The 25039-nt window shown below is 44.1% G+C and overlaps 2 protein-coding genes across 4 annotated transcripts in view; both read right to left on the bottom strand.

Moving 5' to 3' along the window:
* Window positions 1–108: 108 nt before the first annotated feature.
* Window positions 109–3775, bottom strand: LOC142991293 (uncharacterized). Its single transcript, XM_076141360.1, has 4 exons — window positions 3751–3775; window positions 1338–3134; window positions 1111–1220; window positions 109–843 (listed from the first exon to the last, which is right to left on the bottom strand). Exons 1-3 carry the CDS (start codon window positions 3773–3775, stop codon window positions 1117–1119), a joined length of 1926 nt encoding a protein of 641 aa, XP_075997475.1. The 3' UTR covers window positions 109–843; window positions 1111–1116.
* Window positions 3776–7063: 3288 nt separating this feature from the next.
* foxj3 (forkhead box J3) overlaps window positions 7064–25039 on the bottom strand; it is a 64845-nt gene continuing 46869 nt past the window's right edge. For 2 of the 3 annotated variants that reach the window (XM_076141166.1, XM_076141165.1), the window contains 10 exons: window positions 24684–24758; window positions 21745–21828; window positions 20426–20527; window positions 16551–16679; window positions 14874–15048; window positions 12872–13387; window positions 12192–12293; window positions 11378–11569; window positions 10403–10501; window positions 7064–10272 (listed from right to left, as the gene is read on the bottom strand). In XM_076141166.1, coding sequence (XP_075997281.1) covers window positions 10160–10272; window positions 10403–10501; window positions 11378–11569; window positions 12192–12293; window positions 12872–13387; window positions 14874–15048; window positions 16551–16679; window positions 20426–20527; window positions 21745–21828; window positions 24684–24758 — 1587 coding nt within the window. In that variant the 3' untranslated portion in view covers window positions 7064–10159. The remainder of the gene's footprint in view (window positions 10273–10402; window positions 10502–11377; window positions 11570–12191; window positions 12294–12871; window positions 13388–14873; window positions 15049–16550; window positions 16680–20425; window positions 20528–21744; window positions 21829–24683; window positions 24759–25039) is intronic. The other variant, XM_076141167.1, reaches the window with a different exon arrangement.

Genomic DNA, 25039 nt, shown 5'->3' with positions numbered 1-25039 from the left:
ACAGCACCTACATGTGTGAGAAAAAGCTATATACTATATTCGAGAAAAAAGCAGAATAAGTAATAATAATAAATAAATGCTATAAACTAATTCACCAGTTAACTGTATTTGATGCTTTGCAGTGAAGAGCTATAGCACAGCTGCAGCGCTTTACTTTGTACTTGTGCTGCATTACTGGATGATGTTTTGCAACAGAAAGCAGTTGGTGCGTTCAGATGGGAACACCGTGTCCCCTCAGTGTGCACGCTGTCCTAAAAATATTGACCGTGTGCAGTATGAGACATGAACATATAGTCTGCACTGCAGCGTGCCAGCGTGTGATGGATAGGAGAGTTTTCCTTTTCACGCTGCTTTACAGAGCAGGAAAACCGATAGGCCCCGCTTGGCTCTGTTACAGAGCAGCTCCTTAACATAGCATGGAGGACGTGTGTGTGTGTGTGTGTGTGTGTGTGTGTGTGTGTGTGTGTGTGTGTGTGTGTGTGTGTGTGTACGTGCATACATACAATACACGTTGCATGTTAAGCGCACATTTTAAATGTCTGTCCTCACATGTCAACATTGATCATTCAAACTACTTTGTATCGCCAGGATCACAGTTTCATGCAGAGCAGAGTGGACTGTATGTTGTCACACACACCGCTAACCCACGCACACACACACACACACTGCTCTCTAAAGTCAATCATGTGTTTGGTTAAGTTTCCTCTGCCGCAGTGGAAGTTTAGGAAAGATTCTCTGTCTGGAAGCTCAAACTGTCATCAGGCTGAAGTGAGTTTCTTCCACCTCAGCGCCTCCGTTTCTCCGTAAAGGTGCTTCTCTATGTGCTCTGCCATCTTTGCTTCACTGTGCTGAAACAGGAACACGTGCAAAATGCAGATTAACCGCAGCTTCAACAAACGTCAGTACTGTGCTCTTCTTCTATGCAACAATATATGTTGAAGAATAAGCAGAGCTCTAAATACATGGCCAAAAGTATTGATAACATGTGCATCTGTTATCAATGGGGACTATAGATGACAAATACAGAGATTGGAAAGCTGTGTCGTCTGTTTGATAATGAACCAAAAGATGCGTTCAGGTGCAGGTTTGGTTCGGTTCTGCTGTACTCACTTGTACTCAGCGCATTTTCTTGGCCACAGTCATCACAACGAATCCGATTGTGAGGATAGACACCAGCGTGAATAAAGCTGCACCGAGCACTGCTCCTCTGTTCACTGGCACTAGAAGAAGAAACATCTTGTGAGTGCTATGATATCTAAACCAAAACTATTATTGTTATTTGTCTGTTATTGGCTACAGTGGAGCTCTAAACAAATCAATCAAGTTGGAGTTCTTACCCACAGGTTCATCTTCTTTTTCTGCTACTAACAAGGCCACAGTTTTAAAAATGTCTTTGCGTGCTTTGACTCTGGAGCCATGAATGCGTTCCACCACAGCTGCTGCCTTTGTATCCATGACGACCAGGACAGGAACCGGCTCAGGATCAACCGCGACTTCGGTAAGGACCTCTGTTGCATCTACCAGAATCTCTTCCTTCGGTTCCAAAGCTGTCTCCTCGCCCGGGGCTGCATCCTCTGGCCCAGACTCTGACTGGACAGGATTGTCTTCTGTACTTCCAACAGCATCCTCTTCATCTGGTGAAAGAGGAAGAGGTTCTGTGTATGCAGAAGGTTCTTCTCCTGGAGTCCCCTCAGGGTCCACTGGGACGGGCAACTCTGTCGTTTCTTCTGCATCTTCCTCTGTGGTTTCCTCTTCAAAATCACAGGAGCACAGAATAATGGGAGTTGGTTCTTCTGTGACATCTTCGCTCAGATCAGACTCCTCTTCAGCAGATTCCATTGCAACTATAACAGCAGCTTCTTCAGAGGGAGACTCTCCTTCTTCTGTTTCTTCTACAGCCCCTACTTGATCTTTCTCTTCTGTCTCAAGCTCTTCAGGGAGAAGGACAATCGATTCTACTTCTTGTTCTGCTTCTGTTTGGTCTACAGCGTCTTCTTCTTTTGTCTCAAGGTCTTCAGGGATGAGAACAATTGATTCTTCTTCCTGTTCAGCTTCTGTATGGTCTACAGCATCTTCTTCTGTCTCAAGCTCTGAGGGGAGGAGGACAATGGATTCTTCTTCCTGTTCTGTTTCTGTTTGCTCTGCAGTGTCCTCTTCTGTCTCAAGCACTGCAGGGACGAGGACAATCAATTCTTCTTCCTGTTCTGCTTCTGTTTGCTCTGCAGCGTCTTCCTCTTCTGTCTCAAGCTCTGCAGGGAGGAGGACAACAGATTCTTCTTCCTGTTCTGCGCCTGTAAGGTCTACAGTTTCTTCTTTTTTTGTCTCAAGCTCTTCAGGGAGGACAATCGATTGTTCTTCCTGTTCTGCTTCTGTTTGGTCTACAGCTTCTTCTTCTTCTTCTGTCTCAAACTCTTTGGGGAGGACAATCGATTCTTCTTCCTGTTCCACTTCTGTTTGGTCTACAGCTTCTTCTTCTTCTGTCTCAAGCTCTTCAGGGAGGACAATCGATTCTTCTTCCTGTTCCACTTCTGTTTGGTCTACAGCTTCTTCTTCTTCTTCTGTCTCAAGCTCTGTGGTGAGGAGGACAATCGATTCTTCTTCCTGGTACCGTTCCGTCTGGTCTGCAGCGTCTTCCTCTTCTGTCTCAAGCTCTGCAGGGAGAAGGACAACCAATTGTTCTTCCTGTTCTGCTTCAGTTAGGTCTTCAGTTTCTTCTTCTTCTGCCTCAAGCTCTTCAGGGAGGACAATCGATTCTTCTTCCTGTTCCGCTTCTGTTTGGTCTACAGCTTCTTTTTCTTCTGTCTCAAGGTCTTCAGGGAGGACAATCGATTCTTCTTCCTGTTCCACTTCTGTTTGGTCTACAGCTTCTTCTCCTTCTTCTGTCTCAAGCTCTTCAGGGAGGACAATCGATTCTTCTTCCTGTTCCACTTCTGTTTGGTCTACAGCTTCTTCTCCTTCTTCTGTCTCAAGCTCTTCAGGGAGGACAATCCATTCTTCTTCCTGTTCCACTTCTGTTTGGTCTACAGCTTCTTCTTCTTCTTCTGTCTCAAGCTCTGCGGTGAGAAGGACAATCGATTCTTCTTCCTGGTACCGTTCCGTCTGGTCTGCAGCGTCTTCCTCTTCTGTCTCAAGCTCTGCAGGGAGAAGGACAATCGATTCTTCTTCCTGTTCTGCTTCAGTTAGGTCTTCAGTTTCTTCTTCTTCTGCCTCAAGCTCTTGAGGGAGGACAATCGTTTCTTCTTCCTGTTCCGCTTCTGTTTGGTCTACAGCTTCTTCCTCTTCTGTCTCAAGCTCTGTAGGGAGGAGGACAATCGATTCTTCTTCCTGTTCTGCTTCTGTTCGGTCTTCAGTCTCTTCTTCTTCTGTCTCAAGCTCTTCAGGGAGGACAATCGATTGTTCTACCTGTTCTGTTTGGTCTACAGCGTCTTCTTCTTCTGTCTGAAGCTCTGCGGGGAGGACGACCATCGATTCTTCTTCCTGTTCCGCTTCTGTTTGGGTTGCAGTTTCTTCTTCTATCTCCAGCTGTGGAGGGAGGCCAACAACAGATTCATCTTCCTCAACAGCTTCCTCCTCGTCGTTTTCATCTGGGACAAGGACAGGTTCCTCTGGAGTAACTGCTGCTACTTCTGCATTTTCTGGGGCTTGGTCTTCTGAAGCTTCTACAGGGATCGACTCTTCCAAACCTGGATCCTCCAGATCTTGCTGCTCTGGAGAATCATCCGCTGCTGCAACTACTGGGACAGTTTTCACTTTCGCTACAGCCCGACACTTGCATCTAGTGGCGGCTGCTTTTGGTGCAGTTTGCTTTTCTGAAGCTTCTTTTGGATTAACTGCTCCATGTTCCTCAGGAGCAGATTCCTCAGCTACCTCTTCACTGCCAGGATTTTCCAAGGAAGCCGGCGGTGGCTCCTGAACAATGTGAACAATTGGAATGTCTTCTTCAGCATCACTGGCTGTCTCTGCACTCACTGAAATGGGAATCTCCTGGGATTCTCCTGGTTGTAATTCCTCCAATAATAATGGGCCGAGGTCTGGATTTGCTTTGACAGAATCCCCTTCATCTGTTTCTTCAGTAACAACTTGCACTCGTCTGTCTGCTGTAAGAACACATTGATCCTTAGACACACCAAACACTTCACAAGCTGAAGTACAAGGTTGTTACTCTCAGTAACTTGCTACCTCACATTTATGCAGTTATCAGAATTATTCCTTAGATCTGCCGCGTCCTTCAGAGTCTAATTAGTTTGGTTTTGAAAGCTAAGACAGTCAAGAGTCGTAAACAACGCAGGGTTAAACAAAGGACAGTAACGCTCTGACTCCTTTAATGTGTTCAAGGCAGCGAACACTATGTTAAACTTGGAGATCTCCAATGACTCAGCGGTCACAAGTGTGTGGGAGGGTGATCCAAGTTTAGTTCATATGTCTGACATGTAGGGAGGGAGACTATAGGAGCCGGCGTCTAATGGCTGTGTAATGCAGCTATGACGTAATAACAGCCAAGCCTTTAGGACATGGAGTTTAATCAAATTGATTATTTACAGAAGAACTGGGATGTGAATGTAAGCATTCAGTATTTGAAGATCCTTCAAGCAATGTTTTCTAAATTTGTATTCTGCTTGAGTCACAAGTTAGTTTACTATTTCTGAATTATGTCCATTTTGACTTAAAGCAGTTCTAGGAACCTTGCTGAGTTAGTTGTGAGAAAACATAGAAAACCACCCAGGCTGCAAAAAGGTTTTACATTTAAATGCCTTTAAAATGTCAAGCCTCCAGGTTTCAAATATCAATGTAAAATATGTATCACCACATGAAAACACAGAGAAAATACAGCTTACATATGGGTGCTGATGAGCTCAGCTGGACACTCAGGACCAGGGTCACAACAAGCAGACAAGAAGCCTTGGACATGGTGCGTCCTGCCAGCGTCCTCTCATCAAGACTCAAAGCAGCGTCTCCTCCTCCTGTCCAGCAGCTCCTCTGTGAGTGTGCGCCTGCCTGCAGGGCTGCAACAGCCGTCAGGCGTCAAGTGAGGAGGCTGGGGTTCTGAGGCGTCACTGGGGGACACGGACACCACATGGCAAGCCAATGTGCAGGCTGGCTGGAAATGCTGGGAGTGTATGAAGAGGACAGTACTGTGAGCAAGGAGTACTGTGTACAGTGTATAAGTTATTACAAAGCAGAGCAGTTATAAGTAAATAAATAAAAATGGAAATGAAAATGAAAAATCACCTGTATTAAATGTAATTTGTCATTGTTATGAAGTTACACAATATGCTCCACTCATTGTGTTAAAGCAATACATACACCAATGTGCTATTGTTGCACTTAGGAGCATTTTGTGAAACACAAACATCAACATTTTTACTGATCAAAATTATTATGTAAGAGCCAAAGCTAATAGATGATTAGTAATTAATAAAGTTCAGATTATTGTGAAATGTATGATTTTCTAATGTATAAATATGAAGGAGTTGTAACTTTGCCAGTTTCATGACATCATCCAAAAAACTTCACTGAGGCAGTTAAAGCAAGAAGAGAGTGTATTTTCCAGTGATAATCCCGGCGGCTAAACTGGGCTAAAGTGAGACAGTTCATTTACTTTATTTAAAAGACGTATTTTCCCAGAGGCTGAGGAAAAGGGAACATAAATCTTGAAAGTATTGTCTGGTGACAATGAAGCGGATAATCCTTTGAAGTATAACTCAAGACAAGTTACAGAAAATCTTCCTTCCACCAAAGCAGAAGATGAGGAATGAATGCACGTGTCAAACAACAGGTTTACGTCAAATTTAGGGCTCTTGATGTTGAGATTTGGAATTTAGTCCTCTTGCCTCGAGAATTAAGGGCCAGAACGCAAGAGCCAAAGATGAACTAGATTAGTAATTCATAAGATTATGATTGACATGTGACATGGTTGTAACTGTGACATCATTGTTGTAATTTCAATGGCACCACCTTGTTTGATGACATCAATAAGACATTGACCTTTTGACTGTAAATTGGAAATTACATCTCTGTAATTTTGTGATTTCGATTTAAACATTTCAAAGGGAATTCACCTCATTGTGCAAAGATGTATCACATGACAATCCATTGGTGTTGTGCAGCATGATGGTGGTTAACACTGCTGCCTCACTGGCCCAGTTTGCATGGATTCCCCCCTCAAACAACAGAAAACATGCATTTGAAGTCATTGCTCCTGCCTTTGCCCTTGATCAAGGCACTATAGGTTTGTAGAGTTGGGTGTTGAGGTCCTTAAATGCTACACCGACTGCCCACTATCCTGTTAGACGCTACAGTTGCTGCAGATGTGGGTAAGAGCGGACAAAGCCTCACAAACAGCACATTATTCCACAGTGAAGTTACCATATTTTATTTCTTTAAGTGCCATTCATGCATATTGGGGAAGGGGGTGGGGTGGGCGGTGGTATCGACAATTCTAATAACACTTGAGTTATTTTACAGCACTAAACCAATACAAAGAGTAGCTGTGTCACCTCATTGGACAACAAAAGTAATAAACCGTGCAATAACCAAAAAGGACAAATAGAAGAAAAAACAAAAAAAAATAAAAAACAAGAAATGACAAAGACAAAATCAAAAAAACAAACAAAAAAAAACAAAAACACAAACCAAATATATATTATCAACACTGAAACACTGAATGTAGAACCATAGTACAGGTAAAAGGTAGTGTCACACAAAAAGCCAACGTATTTTCATCACATATATACAATATAGATATATACATACTGTCACCCTCTGATTGGACAATAACAAAATATTCTTTCCCCTCTTTTCCCTTCCCATGAATAACACCCCTCCCCCGCCCGCCCGCCCCCCTGCCTTGATACCTCACCCCCCAAGAGGAAAAAAGGATGATTGAAAAGACATATATGTACAAGAAGCACAACAACACACCAGCACTGAATAAAATAGGCCCCAATCAGCAGTACTCATTGGCAGTTCTCTCCCATAATTGTAACAAGGCTTTTTTTCTTTCATTTTCTTTTTGTCCAATAATTGTGTGGTAATCTCTCTGGCAGGTACATGTCCAGCGGTATTTAAAAACATAATTGCATTTTTTTATTTTTTATTTTTAAAAGAACAAAAAAAAAAAAAAAAAAAGGAAAAAGGAAAAGGAATTTCATCTCACACAAGCAAACGCACACAAATACACACATACAGACATGGAAAATAATTATAAACTGTGATTGTGATCCAGTCATTGTCTTCACTTTTTTTTTTTCCCTTTTAGCCACGTCCATTTGCTCACATCTCCCTCTTTTGTCTCCCTCCGCGGGGTTAATGTGCTTGGGTGCTTTCACCTGAATGTTCACAGTCTTCACCTGGAAGAATTGGAACACACCGAACCGTTACACTAACTAAGGACTCTTAAATAGGCTCGCACTTGTAGGTCCACATGTTCTGCATCTTATCTAAATCTGCATTGATTCTCTGGTTCGCTGTTGCCTTCACTTGCAGTCCTTTGGCCCGAACTCACCTCATCAAAGTCTCACTTAAGATGATCTCAAATGATCTGGGTCACTCAACTGACTAAGTATTGTGTCTATCTGAGATCTAATTACCAAAGTCTGGCAGTTCAACGAAAACTCACAGTTGATATCCACAGGCAAGGCAATCTTCCACACACAGACGACATTTGATACACAATGTACAGCAGGAAGAAAGGAGTGGACGAACAGGTATGATTGGCAGGGACATATGTATATGGATGGCAGTGACTTCATCTGCACAGTGCAGCTCTTAGCAATAAAACAGAACACCTACGACTGTATAAAATGGATTGGTTCGAGTTCCAAATAAACTGTGTTTAAAAGTATGGTTCTAAAATATCTGATAAACGTGATCAATCTCAAGAGACTTGAAAGTGCCTTTTTCTCAGAATAACAAAGATATAAAAAAAAAATCTGTGATTGTCATCCAAATATTGAAATGAAACATACAGCTACTACTGGAGACGCTATCAAGCTCAATGATCTTAAACAAGGACACAGAACAGTGCAGTGTCTGATGCAAAGCGCCTCAGCTGCAGAGAGAATGCCGGAAACACTGTCCTGCCTGTTAGTGACCACTAGAGGGCAGAGAGGCTAGCCGCACATGACAGTTACAAGTGAATATGTGCATGAGATTCTCCATCCAGGAGGTGCTTTGCAACGCAACAATGGTTAAGATCAACAAAAGTGGAAGTGTGCAAAGGGCTTGGACATAGTGTCTCTAAGGTTCAGCGCCTGTCTGATTGAGGAGCCACTTGTTACAGGACACAGAGGACAAGTTTCCAGAACCGCGCATCTCCCTGTTCTGTGCTTGAGAAACCCTTCCCACAAAAACACGTCTCCAATTGCCACCACCACTGTGTGTGCATCTGCTTTTGTGCTCATAGATAGGATAGAGATGATTGCAGCAATCAATCATAGCCCTAAAATTACAATAAAACCAAAACACACACACCCACGCGCACACACACACACATGCACGCACACACACACACACAGACAGACACACACACACACACACACACACACCATATGTCCAAGCAACACAGAGACACACACTGTACGTACTGTAAAATGAGTCACATTTCTCATTCTGTTATGATTGTATAATAGCAAAATCATAAGTTCTGTAACTATCACAACAAAACGACGGGGAGTAAAAAACAAAAAGAACACACAAAAACAGATTCCATAATTTAAATGTCAAAAGTGACAGAACAAACACTGAGCATATAGCACTGACACCTCATCTTGATCTACAGTATGTGGAGAAAAGCAATGATGTTCATTCAATTGGATGAAATTCAATTTACAAACCAATGAAAGGGATTAACTCATGCATGGTTTCTCTCTTTGAAAAGGAAAGATTCAAAAATCTGATGCATTCTATTGATCACTAATAAAGCGAGCTTAATCAATGTTGGTTAGCTGTTTAAACACCTCTCTTCATGGTTTCAATGGTACCACTGCAGATGTGTTATGAAATGACTCCAGTATCACAACACAACCCCACACACTGAAGCAAAAACTGGCTTATGAGTCTTTGTTTTGTTTTTTTCTATGATTGATGGCTTGTTTAATGATCAATAGTCTAGCTTTCTAAAGAATGAATAATCATTTCCATTAGCGTTGCCCTAAGATGTGAACTGATGTGAACATCAACGACCTCCACGATACACAGACAGAACATTAACGTCAGATTACTTTGGTTGAATGAGTAAAAAAATAAAATAAAATAGAGGAGAAAAAAAAGTGTGATTTCCCTGCGTTCGCCATCTTACTCACACTCGCGTGAACTCATCTTGAAGTGCTCGAGAAAGAGAACGAAGAAGAAAAATACTGCCGGTAAAGTTGCTGTACTCCCATCAACTAGTCTGAACCACGGGTCGACTGATCGGATAACGGATCGCAAAAGACGGACGTGTTTTGCGATCCCTCCCTCTCCTGATTCCTTTTTTTTGTATCAATCTGGATTAAACATTGTGACACCCTGTTCATAAACCTCATTATTGTAAACCTAACCTTACCAACAATGCGGCCACAGCCAAACGTGACCAACGAGCACCATCACATTACTCACAGAGGCGGCCTTTGTTTCCTAAAAACAAAAAATAACAAAAATATTTTTTTTTTCTTTTTTAGAAAGAGAGACAAAGTCATCCAAGAGGCAGCTGAGGCCGATGTCAACACGACAAGGATTACAAGCTGAACAAGTCGCTCAAATCACATAACGGTTACAGAGCGGGGGAGGGGGGAGGAAGGGGGGCGGGGTCGACTTTGGAAGGCTGCTGGCTGGGGGAGAGAGAGGGCTGGCTGAGGACTGGAGGAGCACGTGGTGTAAATGTGTGGTTGAATGTGTTCTACTCGTCTCTAGACAAGTATGTAAGCCGTCGCTTTAAACATGTCCCACTAAATATGATTGTCTTCAAAGTATCATTTTCTACTGCACTTTGCTTTGTAAAAATGTCAGCCTATGACGTCTGTCTCTTTGTTTTCCAAAAACTGTCAAACGTTCCTGTGCATCCCACCCACAGTGGCCTCCTCTTCCTGCGGCCATGCAGCTCAGCCTGGCTTCCTCCGGCATCCGCCTCCCCTGATCCTCCTCTCCTCCCTCCCTTTTCTCTTAAGAGGGAGGCCTTGGGCTAGACAATGGAGTCCCAGTCAAAGTCATCCTGGATGTCGTCGGCTGGCATGCGATGCATCTGGAAGTTTCTGGTAGGTATCATGTGCTGCTGGTTCATCTGTGCATGGTGTCCTGGAGAGTGGAGAGCAGAGGAAGACTCAGAACTCTTGTAAACACATTTCTAAAGAGCGTTCACATAGAATGTGTCAAATGGCTGTGTGTGATGATTTTAATCAGGCTTCTGCCTGTGACTTCCTGTCACCTGTCATGGTGGGTCCTGCGCTGTTCATGGGGGGCATGTGGGGATATCCTGGAGGACCCATCATGGAGATGCTCTGTCTGGAGTCCATATAGAGATTTCCTAACAAGAGAATCAGACCACAGCTTGGAACTCATCCTCAATTAAACCAAACAATGCAGTTTGGAGAAATCTGCATACTGCTCATGTAATGTATGAAAACATATTGTCACCTGTGGCTTTAGCAAAGCAGTAATTATTGCACTTTTCGTCTTTGAATAATAGGATATGTGCAACAAGAAATGTGAGCTGCTACATTTCACCTTGTAGCACAGATGGTACAAAGTAATGCGCAACTACATGTTCACCATTTGAAAAACAAGGAACAGCAAGAGATAAATAAATTAAACAATGTGTTTGTGCTCAGTGTGTACAAAACAACCTCACACACACACTAAGGTGCAGGAGCAGGCAGGAGAAACCTTGTGGCTAAGCAGAAGGGAGAATTTCTATATAAGTCTTTATACTTGTGGTTATATGGAGTCATTCTGCTCACACCCCGGGGAGCCCATACCTCTGCCAAGGTCGATCAGTGCTTTAAATGTAGTGTTTTAACAGTAGAGAAAGTTCTTAATCTGTAACTGGATATGACTGTGCACCAAAACATGGTATGTGTGTGTGTGGTACACTATGTTAACAACATTCCTGAATCAGCACCTGGATCCTGATATGCACCAAAACACTATTAACTACTAACTGGGAACAAAACATCCTTGATATCTTCAATAAAATGTTGGCTACTACAGCCTACATAGATATCTGATGTTGGTTTCTTCATACCTTTAATCGCACAGACATGGATATGGACTATTTAAGACCATAACAATAGCATGTCAAAGTATTCTTGAAATCAACTTCTACCGACTCTTGTAATCAGTCCAGAAGTTGATCACTTCAAAACGAGAGTTGCCCACACAGACTGGTTATTATAGAACGTACCCGTGTTGAGGTGCTGGCTGGGTTTGCTGGGGTGCATGGAGCCATGGCAAACAGAAGCCTGCACTGCCCCCTGTGGCTGGATCACACCAGTGCGGGCAAAGAACTGGTTAATGGATGAGCACAGGTCGGCGATCTGGGTGGGTTCTAGGGACCAGTTGTTCAACTCTGCTTGTCTCATACTCTCTCTCAGTCCTTGAGAAAGAGAATACACACACGCACAGAGACACACGCACAGAGACACACACACACACACACACACACACACAGATAACAGATACAGTGTTATAAAGCCGGTGACATTATCAGTGTGTATCAAATGTGTTTGCATCTTCACTGACTGTCCAAATGACATAAATTTAGCAAATCCGAGACTAATTTACACACAAGAAGCAGAAAACTTTTGTTGTCATGCAGACTCATTATGTCAGTAACCTTCAATGGGTGATATTTAAAAAACACCCTACCTTGCAATTCTACACTGTAATTGGATAAACTGACCTGCTGAGCTCGACGTTTTGGTAATTAAACTTGAAGGCGGTGTTATTTAATTGAAGAGCTCAGTTTAATTAAACTCTTAATCAACTGTACAGTGTCAACACTTCAGCGCTCAATCAAAAGCAGGAGCAGTACAGCATTATCTGCTCCCAGCTCTAAATGTTTATTGGTTTGGCTCGTACAGTCTGCGAGTAGACATTAGGCCTTTCAGAGGAAACTGGAAAATCCTAATCACACACACACACACATAAATGAATATTGTCATTATAATTGGGTTTCAGAAATGCAATCTTGTTTACTTATATCGTCTAAAACACACCTTGAAAAGGTGAAAGGTCGACATCAGCCCAGTTATAGCTGCTAGCGATACGGCAGCTTTCTTTCAGTGCATCCAGATTTGGGTACCAGTCAGAGAGTAAACCTGCCAACACACACACAGCAAACTATTGGTGACATCGAAAAATAGAAGAGGTGAGAGGGATATGAAATTTGGATTCTAACACACAGATGTGCTTCAGTGACCGATACAGATTCAGCTCTAATCATTTATTTATATTGACAATTGCGTAATAACTGCGACTATAATTGCTATTTACTGTGCGCTATGCAAAGAGGTTTAAGATTTCATTGTGCAGACAATTTTTGCGGCACGTGAACGGAAAGGTAACACATAGCAAAGGAGGTGTGAGGCCTGTATTGTGTTGTGGCCACTGGGAGGAGCCAGTTGCCTCTGTAAATGCTGTTGTGCTCCACAGCTTTAAGTCACTGGATGCAGCACTGCTTTGTTCTCACTACAGATAAGAGATAATAAATCAGATGATGGTTCACTGTTCCGCATCCAAAAACGAGCGCTCAGTGTTTGATTCACGGCAAATGAGCAGCGACGGTGAACCTCGATCCGTATGATATTCTTCGCCCTGGTTGGTGTGTCTGTGTGTGAGACAGGATGACAGAGAGGACGATACGGGGACGCCGGTTCAAAGGAAGAGAAGGTCTCACCCGTGTTGCAGGCCATCTGTTGCTGGGTAGGATGGGGCTGGTGGGAGAGGCTCTGATGCTGCTGTCCGTGTTGAGAAGGATGCTGACTGTGCTGCGTGTGCTGGGAGGGGTGTGGCGTATGCTGCTGCGGGTGCTGGCCGTGGGACGGGTGCTGCGACGGGTGCTGCCCGTGCTGGGGGTGCTGCGAGTGCGCAGCGTGTGGGTGCTGTGAGTGCTGTTGGTGCTGCGGCTGACTGTGTTGGCTGTGCTGGGCGTGTTGGCTGTGTTGGTTGTGCGGAGTGTGGGGGCCGCCGTGCTGCGAGAGGTGCTGCGTGTGGGGCGAGCCGTGGCCGGGGTGGGCTTGGGTCGGATGGGACAGGGGCACCTGGCCACTGCTGCCTGAGTGGCTGTTAGGGTGGTTATTGGGTTGGTTGTTTGACAAGCTGTTCTGAGTGCTAATGGTGCCACTGGGGGAGTGCTGATAGGAGCAGGAGGTGTGGGTCTGCTGGGAGGAATCTGATGGTATGCCCATAAGAGCTGGGAAACAACACACAAACACAAAACAGGTAATGAGCAACCGGTAGCTCTGGGCTCATAGCAAATGTCAGGCACATGGTTTCAGACAGAACTGAATTTGTATAATGCAAAAAAGGAGGAATCGTCTTTGCATGTAAAACGAGCTACACAAGTGCATTTCATTTAACATCTTGGGCGCAATGGGATTTGGGTCTCCAGTAGCTCTGCGCTGGAGACGGGCCAGCTGCCATTTTGTTGTAGTTCAAGGAATGACTCAGCATCAGTTGTGTCTCTGAGGTTCACCAGCCCAAGCTGTCACCGCCTCTTCTCTCCAGCTATGAACTATACAGCCGGACAAATCCACTGCGGTGCCACACTGCTTCTTAACAGACATGACTGAAGCGTGAACATCTGCACACCCAACTGCAATCATCTGAGTGGAGGGGAGGGGTCTTAAGAGTCTGTGCCCTTCACAGCTTTGGCACAGTAAACCTATTTCACTGGAGTGCTTTTAGAGCTGACTCCAGCCCTGCACCTCCACAATCGGCACATAACACTCAGTGCGACGGTGACAAAGGTGCATCTCTTATCGGCGTGGAAAGCCCATTGTCCAACCAGGGAAATACAGAAAGCAATTAACGCAGCAGCAGAATAATAATGTGAGCTCATTACCTATTATCAAAGCCAGTGAATTAGCTCACTGTCTACAGCGGCAGAGTGTGAAATCCTCTAGCTTGATTATTTACGCTTTTTAATTGCTGGAGCTTGTCTGACTAAGAGATTTCACTTTTATGTGAATAAAAAAAAGGTAACAACTTTCAACTAATGAAACATAGATGATAGATTAAAGGAGAGCGACTCTTTGAAAACATTAGAATGAAATGCATTTCATCTGTGAAAGTAGGTTATTCACAGAAAGCTGACTCTACTTTGCTCATAACCTGCGAGTCAAGTGCCCTTTGTTTTGTTTCAGCCAATCACATTACAAGCAAATATGTGTTTTAACCTACGGGGACTTGCAAGCTTTTGTACAGCTGGGTTCTATTTGGCTTTGTGCATTTTATCATACAAATTCACCGTCCTAATGACAAATGAACCTCGACCACTCCTCTGATTAAACACAAGCTTTGGTGCAACGGAATATAAAGCAAAAGAGTTATTCATCCGGTCTGATCAAATCATAATTAAGACAGTATTCAAATACTGAAGATGTGACTGCTGAGACTGTGCTTTTGGATAAAAATGTATTTTCCACACAGCTCCGGCAACAGACAATGAAAATACTACAATACATTTGCACTGTGGTCTCATCAGCCTGTTGAACATCGGCTCATTTTCTAAGCAAACCCAATTAGCACGCAAAGACACTGCAGCCCCAGTTGTTAAGACCGAACCCGCATCAGGAAGAATTATTCAGAGAATCATCCGGCTCCAGTGTGCTCCCTTGATAAATGAAGCTTAAGCTCTCCATTAGCTTCTAACTTGATGCCCCGGTGAGGCCACTCACCTTGTTGGCTGAAGGACTGTTCAAAAACAGACTTGTAAAGGCTGCGGAAGGAGGCACTGAGATCTTCAAAGTCGGAGAACAGGAGCTGCTTGTCCCTCTCTGGCATGCTGTACTGGGACTGGGGGGGCTGCTGGAGGCTCATAGACTGAGACACAGGCTCTGGATGAGTAGTCACCTGAGACAGACCAGAGAAGGAGATTTAAATCAAGCACAGGAAATGGACAAAAGTATAAATGCGACATGGAATTGCATCTAATTGTAAAATTGGTGCATAACTTTGTGGAAAACCCAGGCTGTAGAGCTACAGCTGTAATATACACATTATTTTCTATAGAATTAGATCGTACATGAGGTCCAACCGTACAAGTAAATGTTCACTGCCTGCCAGATATACTTGGCATAGCCGTCTAGTCGTGGGCAAGACAAAGAGACACAAAATCTATGGGATATTTAAGACAACGAGCTGATTAAAATCGGTGTTCCTGAGGGGATAATGTTCAAGGCTCTTTGAGTCTAAAGAGGCGTCCGTCATACAACAACATGTAAGGAATAATTAGCAATCCTCAACAATCTGGGTCAGTGCTTAGCGCCTTGGCTCACACAACATTAAGAGAGCAACTCAAACGGACACAAAGCCAATACCCGGGTGGCCAAGCAAAATGTATTTAAAACAAAATCAATACCAAAGCCTCGCACAAATAAGCATCCATTTTATCCATGTATTTGTGGAGGTAGTCAATGTTATTCACTGCCCCTGGGTGCAAGAGCAAGCACTGTTCCCTCAGGCAATGAGGTCGTCTCCGAGATTCATCACAGCAGGGGCAGCGTTCGAAACCATCGCTATTTTACAAAGGAGGACCTGACCTGTGGGCTAGCATTTACAAGAGAGGTCACGGCCAATATTTGATCACAACATCTTCGCAGCGCAAGATGTGGGCAGGCTGTCGAAGAGCGCGGCTCGCAGTCTGGCTTCGGCGAGTGAAGAGGTGATAATAAAGCCAGAGTGTTTACTGTGAGCTGGTGCTTGAGCTGTTGGAGAGAGCGCATCCATCAGACAGAGCTGATCGATGCCCAGCGCCTGGAGCAGCCAGCACTATAGAATGCAGGAGGACCACACCAAAGAGGGGGCATCTCTGGTGGGAGGACATCAGAGGAAACGCTTCTCTCTGTCTGGCTTCCAGAAGCGTGCACATCTTTCTCTGTTTCCCTTAACCCCCTTCCTGATGTTTTACTTCAATTCATGTCTGCACTGAACCCTGATCTGCTGCCGTCTATGGGTGGATTCTCTGAACAGAGCCCCCTGAGGCTTCCCGGTCAGATGAAATATGGGATACGGTGCACTATCATAGTATCTAAGCCTACTGGTGTTTCATTTTCAGCCATTTAGTGATTATGGCTCCCCTACAGCGAGCAAAATGTGGATTCAATGTCAATTAAAAACATTTCCTTTGTCTTCATATTTTCTTATGAATGGTAGAAACTGTCCATAAATGCCTTTATGTATGCAAGTCTGTTTTTAGGAATTAGGTGGTGGGGAAATTTAATGATGTTGATTAATGAAACCTAGCAGCATCTTTGCATAATCCTCTGGTACAGGCTGGGGAAAACAGCAGACGAGCTGCTAGAAACCTCATGGCTGTAGAGTTATGAACAGTGTGGAATGTTACTTGGTCTTACCGGTGTGTAGCTGTGTACACTGCCCACACTATTGAGATTGACCGAGGCCAAACTCTGATCAGACAGGCTGTTGTTAAGGCTGCTTCTTGGACTATCACTCCCTTCCTGGTCTGTGTTGTACAACGCCACCTGAAACACACACAACAAATACGTTGATCACTGAGAACGCACATACCATCTGTCCATTGTGTCACCACTGATCTTTATCATGTTGATATCAGGGCACGTCAGCATTCTTCTGGGATAATTGGTAGGGAAGGTAACGTTGGTCTATTGTTGAACGATGTCATTTGGTTTGGAAAGTTTTACACGTGTGCATATATGTTCACTGCATGCATTGACTTGTCATAATAGTGGTGTAGCTTGTTTTCACTTCAGTGAGTATGTGCGAGACACGGCGCTGCTGAACGCCCACCAAGGGGTTCTAGCTGATGTGGCGAGGAGTGTGGAGACAGTGGAGAAAGGTCACACTACTGGCGATGTCAGCCACATCTGCTCAGCACGCGCAAATCCATTTGGGACATCCAACAAAGGATTTCAATGCAACTGAGACATTGACCTTTCAATACAACACTGAAACTAGTCCAGCCACTTCAGGACGACAATCTTAATTATCATCTAACAAGGTTTGGATGTCCCACCCTCCCCAATAAAGTGCAGTGTCAGGCAATTAAAACGGGAGTAAGAAAAGCAATAGAGATAATGAATATAATGATACCCACAGAGAATAGCCCAACCAAGTGTGGAGTTTGAATTGTGAGAGAGGAATGGCAGTAATGCACTGACAGTGTTGTGGTGGAAGCAGTCCTTACATTCTTAGATTAGTGTGTGTGTGTGTGTGTGTGTGTGTGTGTGTGTGTGTGTGTGTGTGTGTGTGTGTGTGTGTGTGTGTGTGTGTCTATCCATGAGTGCAACAGCATGGTGGCTGCTGCTCATCACTGTGAGTGGAACAGAGTGGGCTCTGTGTTCAGCACAATGAGGCAGCAGTGGCAGAAGCCTTCAGGCAGGCAGAATGGCTCGGCCCTGTCCGGCACCCAGCCTCAGTAGCTGGAGCAACAGACTGAAGCCTCTTGTTTTTCCGTTAATCTACAGCTACTGCAGAGGCACGGAGAGCCAGGCAGCCCCCGACTGACCGATTGGTCACCCGACTAAAAGGCTGGCTCAGAACTAGGATGCACACAAGCGGAGTGAGAGGGTCCCTTCATATTGAGCTTCTAATAAGGAGCTTGGCTCCTGTTCTGGAAGAGTGAGATAGAAATGTTGTGCTTCAAAAAGCCAACAACACAAATGCTAAATCTAGGCAACACAGTGCGAGAGAGAGGGAGAGGGGTATGACTGAGGGAGAATGCTGAGTACTACGAGAAGCTCATTAGGCAACTCTGGCGTACCACTCTGTGTGCGCTTGGCTCCAGTGTTCATTAGGATAAAGGGGAACTTCAACAGCTAAAACTGAGAACTTGAGAATGCCTGAAAAATCAGCCCTGCAATGCTAATCAAAAACAGCGCACAAAAGAAATATAAATGTTATGTGTAATGAAGTCATAAAACGGCCTCTCAGCACAATCTATTTTTATTCTTCTCACCCGTAGTGTGATGATTTCAAAACCTCAGTGCTCTGTGGTTCACGCCGGCCCCAGAGTCCCCTGGATAGAGACGCCCACTCAAGCGCTCACAGTCACAGATGAACACCCAGTTTTAACTCACCCTCATATGTAGAAGCAAGTATAAACACATGACCTGTGCACCTACTTCTACAGCTACAGATGTGCACAAAGGTAGGTCAGACAGAAATGCACACACATGCACCAGAACACACAGAGCAGGGCGAGCGTGCTCATACAGGCAGGATCAGCTCGACAGTAAATACTGTGTGCAGTGGTGGCTAACAGGCGGCGAGTCAGAGTTCTATTCTTAGAAGTGAATTAAGTAAAAAGCCTGAGGTGTCTTTTACATGGCGCCCTAATCTGGAGCATGAGACATGGATTATGAAATCAAAGCTAGATTGGCCCAGGTGTCTCCAATAAAGTCAGCCAGTGTTCAGCAGAATCCCTTCTTAAAGGACCGAGCAGACAGACGGGAGAAAGAAAGGGAAGGGGTACAAGAGAGGGAAAAACGTCCAGACTAGTCTTCGGCAAACATACTTCTAACAATCCCCCTTTTCCCTTCATCATCACACTTCAGTGCCAGAGTTTCATCATATTCACACCAGCGTTGGGGGCTGCCTCAGTAAAACAACTTTCAGGGGGAAAGAAGTGAAAGAATGCGAGTCTATGTGAGAAAGGCAGAAGAGAAATGGAGGGAGGGAGGTAGGACAATCTTGTAAGGAATGTCCAACAGGAGAGAGCAGAATTCTTTTTTTTTAAAGATTCCTGCTGGTCCCCCTGCCAGTGTCTCCCATTGGTCTATCGTAAAAGGCGGGAATAGGGGAGGAAGACTGGGAGAGAGAAAAACGGAGTGAGGGAATTCCTGTGGCTTGGCACGTTGCTCCGAAAGAGGCGTGGCCTGTCGTATGTTTACAGTGTAATACAGTGAGAAACAAGCTCTCTCTGAGGAGTCAGGGCGAAGATCTGTTGCTATTCCACTTCTGTTCACTTTGCCACAGCAACAGCTTTTTTTCACAGTTCACTTACAAATGAGATAAATCCACACTTCCCTTCATCACATCTGAGAATCACACACGCAGCTTCATTTATTTATTTTTTTCCCGTATTTAACGATTTCATTTTGTTCCTCTCCTGAGTTATCTGACGGCAGGAGTCCAGGCTCTCCAGTATCAGCTCTTTACATTAGGGTTTAATTATGCATTCCCTGCTGGCGGAGACTGATTCTACGGTGAGAATTCTTTGTACCTATCAGGGAGGAAAAATGGTCTGCTCTCCACAAGCTTTGGTCTTTATATTTGTCATCCCTTTTTAAAGATATGGACACAGCTCTATATATTATGCATAGAGTGGGAGCTGTACACTGCAGTACACACTACATACATGTGCACATAGGTTAAAACAGAGCTCTCCTCAGACAATCTAATGTTCCCTGTGAACAACTTTGTTCACATCAAACCATATTTGTTGTAATGCTCGCAGCAAACCAATAAGCAACTCTTGCAGGCTTTCTAAAGGTACTCCTGAGAGCGGCCCCCACTGGGCCCAGAGGATGAGGGCTTAAGGTTAAAAAACCTATTTAAATTTCCGAGTGAGCAGCACACTCATAACTAACAACTAGCAATGCCTGTAGCTTTCGTCGGCAAAGTATTTCCAAGCTTTTGCACTTTAAACAAAGCTACTGCGAGCAGACAGAACTAACAGCAGGGGTGGTCAACTGTAGTGTGACAGTGTAATGTGGTCACAGCACTGAAGAGAAACAAGCAACACGATTCCGGGCGTCAACCTCCAATACAGGTGTGAATAGAAAAACCCCATGGAGTGTGTGTAGTATCCTATTGCAAGTGTGCACAGAACTGTGTAAGGTCTATCAGGTTTCAAAAGTATCTGTGGAAGCATCGTATTGCTATAGTGAATATAACAAAAGCCCACTGCCTGCTGTTGGAGAAGAAAAAGGTGCTGCAGTGCAGCTACAGTAGTTATGTTTTTTGGTGTGGGTTGCATTGCAGAGAAGCTTTAGGCATATGTGCTTGTGCTGGTTTTTGTGTGTGTATATGTATGCAGGTGTGTGTGTGCCTTTGTGTGTGTGTGTGTGTGTGTGCGTGTGTGAGTGTCTGTGTGTGTGTGTGTGTGTGTGTGTATCTCCCTTCCACTAGAGTGCTCGTCTCTCTATGGGGATGTGCTGTAGGTGGTTGGAGAAGTGGGTGGGGTCAGGGTGCAGTTGTGTAGCCAGGTGTATGTTGGAGCTGGAGGCTGGATGGCTGGCTGTAGTACCTTGTTAGTCACAGTGTTGATTGCCAGCGTTGGAGAGGCACTTCCAGAGATCATACACTCCATCCCCAAAGACTCGGTCTCCAGGCTGTACGGCGTAGAAGCCTGTGGGGGTTGGGGGTGGGGAGTCGAAGCAGACAAAAAAAAAAAAAATGTTCACCATTATCAAATTATCAAGGACAAGAGGTCCCACTGTGGGTTTGGAGGGAAGTGGATGAGGTTTTGGTTGGGATTTTTTACAATTACATGCTCCTTTGTGACATATCTGTGTCTTTCAGAGTAACATCTTTATTTAGGTCACATCTTAACTGTGGTGTGTATATATGTATGTATATATACACACACCCACACGCATCACATTGCATCACACACACAGATGGGAGAGATAAAAAGAGCTAAAACTACCGCTTACTGTAAGAGGATTGACTGCCAATAATGCCATTTTTAATTAATAATAAATAAAAAAGAGATTTAACAAACTCTCCCTTCCAGTGTCTTATGGCATGTCTTGAGGCAGACAGCATCTTTGCACGGTCCTATAGAATACACAGAGCTCAGTACTCCAGACTGTTTATTACTTGATGTGTTTTCCTTTTTCCGTGTTCCAAATTAATAGACTGCATCAACAGCTGCAGTTACAATTGTTAGCAGTGTGACATATGCTTTTCTCCCACCTATTGTTTATAAAATCTCTTACCTAAAAAACAGGAACAGATTGGTGAACAAATGCGACAGAATTTTGACATTGGTGGGCTAGTATAACAACATTTATGTGTGGTAGAGGCGATGCTTTGTCTAAGTATGCATTCGCCAGTCTGCCTAGCCAGTGTAACAGAATGCTGTCTGTCTCTTAGCCTCTGGTCAGCCACATTGTAGGAAAGAAGGAGACAACAGCCCCGCTGTGTTGGGATGCCCCAGGGAGAGGTCAATCTAAGCAGCTCGCTAAACCTGCACAGCTGTACGTAACACTGGATGAGGCTCATCCATAATTAAAGACAAAAGCTCCCACTCAGAATAACCGCCGTGCATAGCTCTGCATTAATTGATGTTTGTTAAAAAATGAGTGCAGAATGCAATGTATGTAATGGCTGCCTGGGGCATAGTTTATTAATAAGGAGCCCACTTCATGACAGGCCAGTGGAGCAGCATGGAGACGCAGTAACATTAAGTGTGGATATGAACTCTTACTGAGCATGTGTATGCATGGGGTAAAAAATTAAAAGAGTGAGTGAAAAAAATAGCAGACTAGAAGTGAGGCGGAAGAACAGCAGAGACAGCGTATGCAGAGAAATGTGTCGGGAAGAGTCTCTCGTTAGACTAACCCGTTCTCCAGACCGCGGCCTCTTCTTCGGCCTCGTAGGCAAGGCGTCCTCCTTTGGGTTTGTGTCGATGGCCCAGTAGGAGCCCTGCAGAGAAAAAGAGAGGTGTGTGTTGCTATAATGACTCCAGAGGGGAAATATGTGATATCCCTGAGATGCAGAGCACCGGACCGAGAGGTCTCCTACCTGTAATGAACTGTTTTAATGCAACTAAATCAGACGTTAGAGGCCTCAACTGCTCTCCGGCTAATGTTAATGCAGTCTATCCTCTCAACTGAAGCCTGTGAGTTGAGAGCTGCGAGTTGAAAGTGTGTACAGTGAGTGGGTGGGCTCCGTCAGTGAGGATGGCTTGGCTTTTCCTCCTCTGCGGCTGCTCCTCAATGAGAGGCTGCTGAGGGCAGGTGGTGGTGGTGGTGAAATGCTAAGCCTTTCCTGAAGCTGTACTTCCTCAGCCTCAGGTGCTGAGGCAGTGTGCTGTTGCCAAGGATGAAGGCTCCTCAGCCTCAGCCCACAAATGTAGGCAGCACTAGCCCTGCTGTGTTGCTTTCTTCTTAGGTCTGAACGGGGCTAATCAAGGAGAGAACAGCTGGGGCTGGCTCAGCGAGCAATTCCACACCCAGACTGCATTATTTATCTCTGTATATTCGGGCCCCATTTAATTTATTTTTCAATGCCGTTCCTCCTCAAAGCCAACAGCAACACAGCTTACAGTTGTTAAAAATGAGATTTTTTACCCTGAGGCTAAACACGATGTGAATTTGATTTTTTTAATATTTCACATGACCCCTGATAAAATCTCAATTGTCAGGAGAAAGTGAGATCAGGACCTTTAAAATTACTTTCTTAGCAGACAGAAAAATTGATATTTCCATATAAAATTCTCTGAGCAGGAGAGGTCATACAACAAGCTGCGTCTCAAGTATCTACACAACAACAACCGCATACACAAAAGCCTGTTCTTGTTTAATATGACAATTTCCTTAACAGCCCGGATAGAACAGAGCTGCGATTGTTAAAAAGAATTTCTTTGTTGGCCTATATTCTTCAGGGGGCAAAGAAAACTTGTAATATGTGCACAGCTTTGGGGTCAATTAACACCGTCCTCAGAGACGAGAATAATTCACAGCACAATCAACTGAAGATGAAGAGATATCTCATAATGATGGCGGCTGGAGTAAAATAGAGTGAAACATCATTATACTTGTTCTTTACCACAGATTTTGCCGATCAAGGATGTGTAAAGGATGTGGTTGCTTCACAGTTGATTAAAAAAAAAAATCCACCTCAGTGTGCAGACGCGGGGGTTAAACGATATACACACACACGCATACAGGTCGGAGCTGGGTGACATTTGTTTTAATTAGGGGGAAGAAATGCTAAGTTGACCCCGTTGGGAGGGAAGTTTCTGCAATCTCCTACACCCACCCCCAGAGACATATACATATAGAGTCTTTAAATTATTCACAAATATACTGCATTATACTGTGGCCATGCCAAGTGAAGTGTGTCCAGGCAGGGAAGAAACAGAGCAAACCACAATACTCTCTGTTGTCATAAAACAAAAGGCTGCTGTAAAGATTATTTAAAGCAGATCCTGATAACAGATGTACTCTGCCCTCTTACCATAAATAACACCGCTCATTTTCCTATACAACTTCACTTTTGTCAGGAAGTTCCGTGTTTTGTGAGTAAATATAATAAGGACAAACATTACAAGTACACCGTCCATCCTGGTAACCTACGGCCAAAACATAGCACCAATTAAAACATGATTAATGGTAGGCATCACTGGCTGCATTTTAGTTTTTTTTTTTTTTTTTTTTTACCTCAGAGGTAAACAGAGTGTGTGTATGTACAAAACTAACTGTCATCTTTTACACCATCTCGGTAAGAGGAAGAGAGAGAGAGCTCGTGACATGCCTCTCCTATCTCACCCAACCAGCAGCTCTCATATTCCTGCCACATTACAATATTGATGCAACATATCAAGAGCGGCTAGCTCCTCTTTGAAGTTGTCTTCAGGGGGGAAGGGAGTGAGGAAAATTCCAAATTAAACATTAAGGATGTGAGCATGTTGGCCATGCATTTGGAATGGGATCCATACAGCAACAGATTATTTTGTATTTAGTGGAGCAGCTCCCAAGAGTGTCAATATCAGAGGATTACAGCAAAACATGAAATTAGCATTCAGTCCCCATCCTCTACACAGCTACGCGCAGCTCTTCATGCGTGTGCCGGTGTATGCGTGCACGTGTATGCAATTATTTGTGCGATTCCCGAAGCATATGTAGCCTATCTGACAGTGCTGGGATGAAATCTGGGTTAGGCGGCGTATGGTTAGACCTATACACACACACTGTCATGCTAAATATAGGCTCATAACTACTCTATTAAATACACAAACCCACAAAATGGATCATGGAATTCTACTCATCAGGTCGACGTCACTAGAGATCGTTAAGTAAATCAGGGGGAAAACTGTAGGTGGTCTTATCAAGATTAAAATGTCAAATTAGCATGTTGGTCTATCCTTCCTTTTAGAGAGGGAAACAAAGGATGAGGGTAACACAAGTCTATTTTCTATGAGGAAGTTCACCCCACCCTTGACTAAATACTTTAGGATCGCAAGATGTTGGATATGGCATATTCCATTTTGCCCTGTTATAGCTCCATCATTACTAAGCTTTGTAAGCAAAAACCAGCCTCTTCTTATATTTTAAAAAAACATAACAAATGACTAGCATGCCGTGCATTTCCAGACTGCCAGAGCCGGGCAGCTATTCAAAGCTAACATTTATCTACCACAGAATGCATGAGTGCAAACCTGTGGGCAAACATTACTAACTAAACACAATGTCCTATTGCTACTCTTTCCTAACTATCCAATGTGATTGCTGTATTCATAATACAATTTATGTTGAAATGAAATGCAACACACTCACCTTCCCTGGGTCATCTTTGGAGCGAGGCACTTTGAGAAAACATTTGTTCAAAGACAGATTGTGCCGTATTGAGTTCTGTGGAGAGAGGAAGGGAGGGAGGGAAAAACGGAGACAAAGATGTGGTGAGGTGAGTGTGAACACATTAATACACTGAATAGAGAAACAATTGGTTGTACTCAAGTGCTCACAGCATCAGCGCCAGCAGCTACAGAGACAGCAATAACAATGGAAGGTGACCTGATGCTGTGTACATATCATTTAGCTTTAGTCACAGTCTGTCGTCTCCGTCATCTTGATTCAATAGCTCACTGCTGCACGTTCGCTTGTTACCTACAACTGTGTCCGGATTTGAGACT

Source organism: Genypterus blacodes, unplaced genomic scaffold (genome assembly GCF_046128005.1).
Source record: "Genypterus blacodes isolate CSIRO-AG114 ecotype Tasmania unplaced genomic scaffold, CSIRO-AGI_Gbla_v1 ptg000017l_1, whole genome shotgun sequence".
NCBI lineage: Eukaryota > Metazoa > Chordata > Actinopteri > Ophidiiformes > Ophidiidae > Genypterus > Genypterus blacodes.
The sequence above is the reverse complement of the archived record's forward strand: the minus strand, read 5'-3'. Positions and strand labels throughout refer to the sequence as shown.

Excerpts from the sequence above, each read along its gene's own strand:
- LOC142991293 (XM_076141360.1), bottom strand. The coding sequence starts at position 3,775 with ATGCAAGTGTCGGGCTGTAGCGAAA. Across the intron at positions 3,135-3,750 it reads AGTGTCGGGCTGTAGCGAAA|AGCTTGAGACAGAAGAGGAA; the intron begins GTGAAAACTGTC and ends TTCTCCCTGCAG. Across the intron at positions 1,221-1,337 it reads AAAAGAAGATGAACCTGTGG|TGCCAGTGAACAGAGGAGCA; the intron begins GTAAGAACTCCA and ends TTCTTCTTCTAG.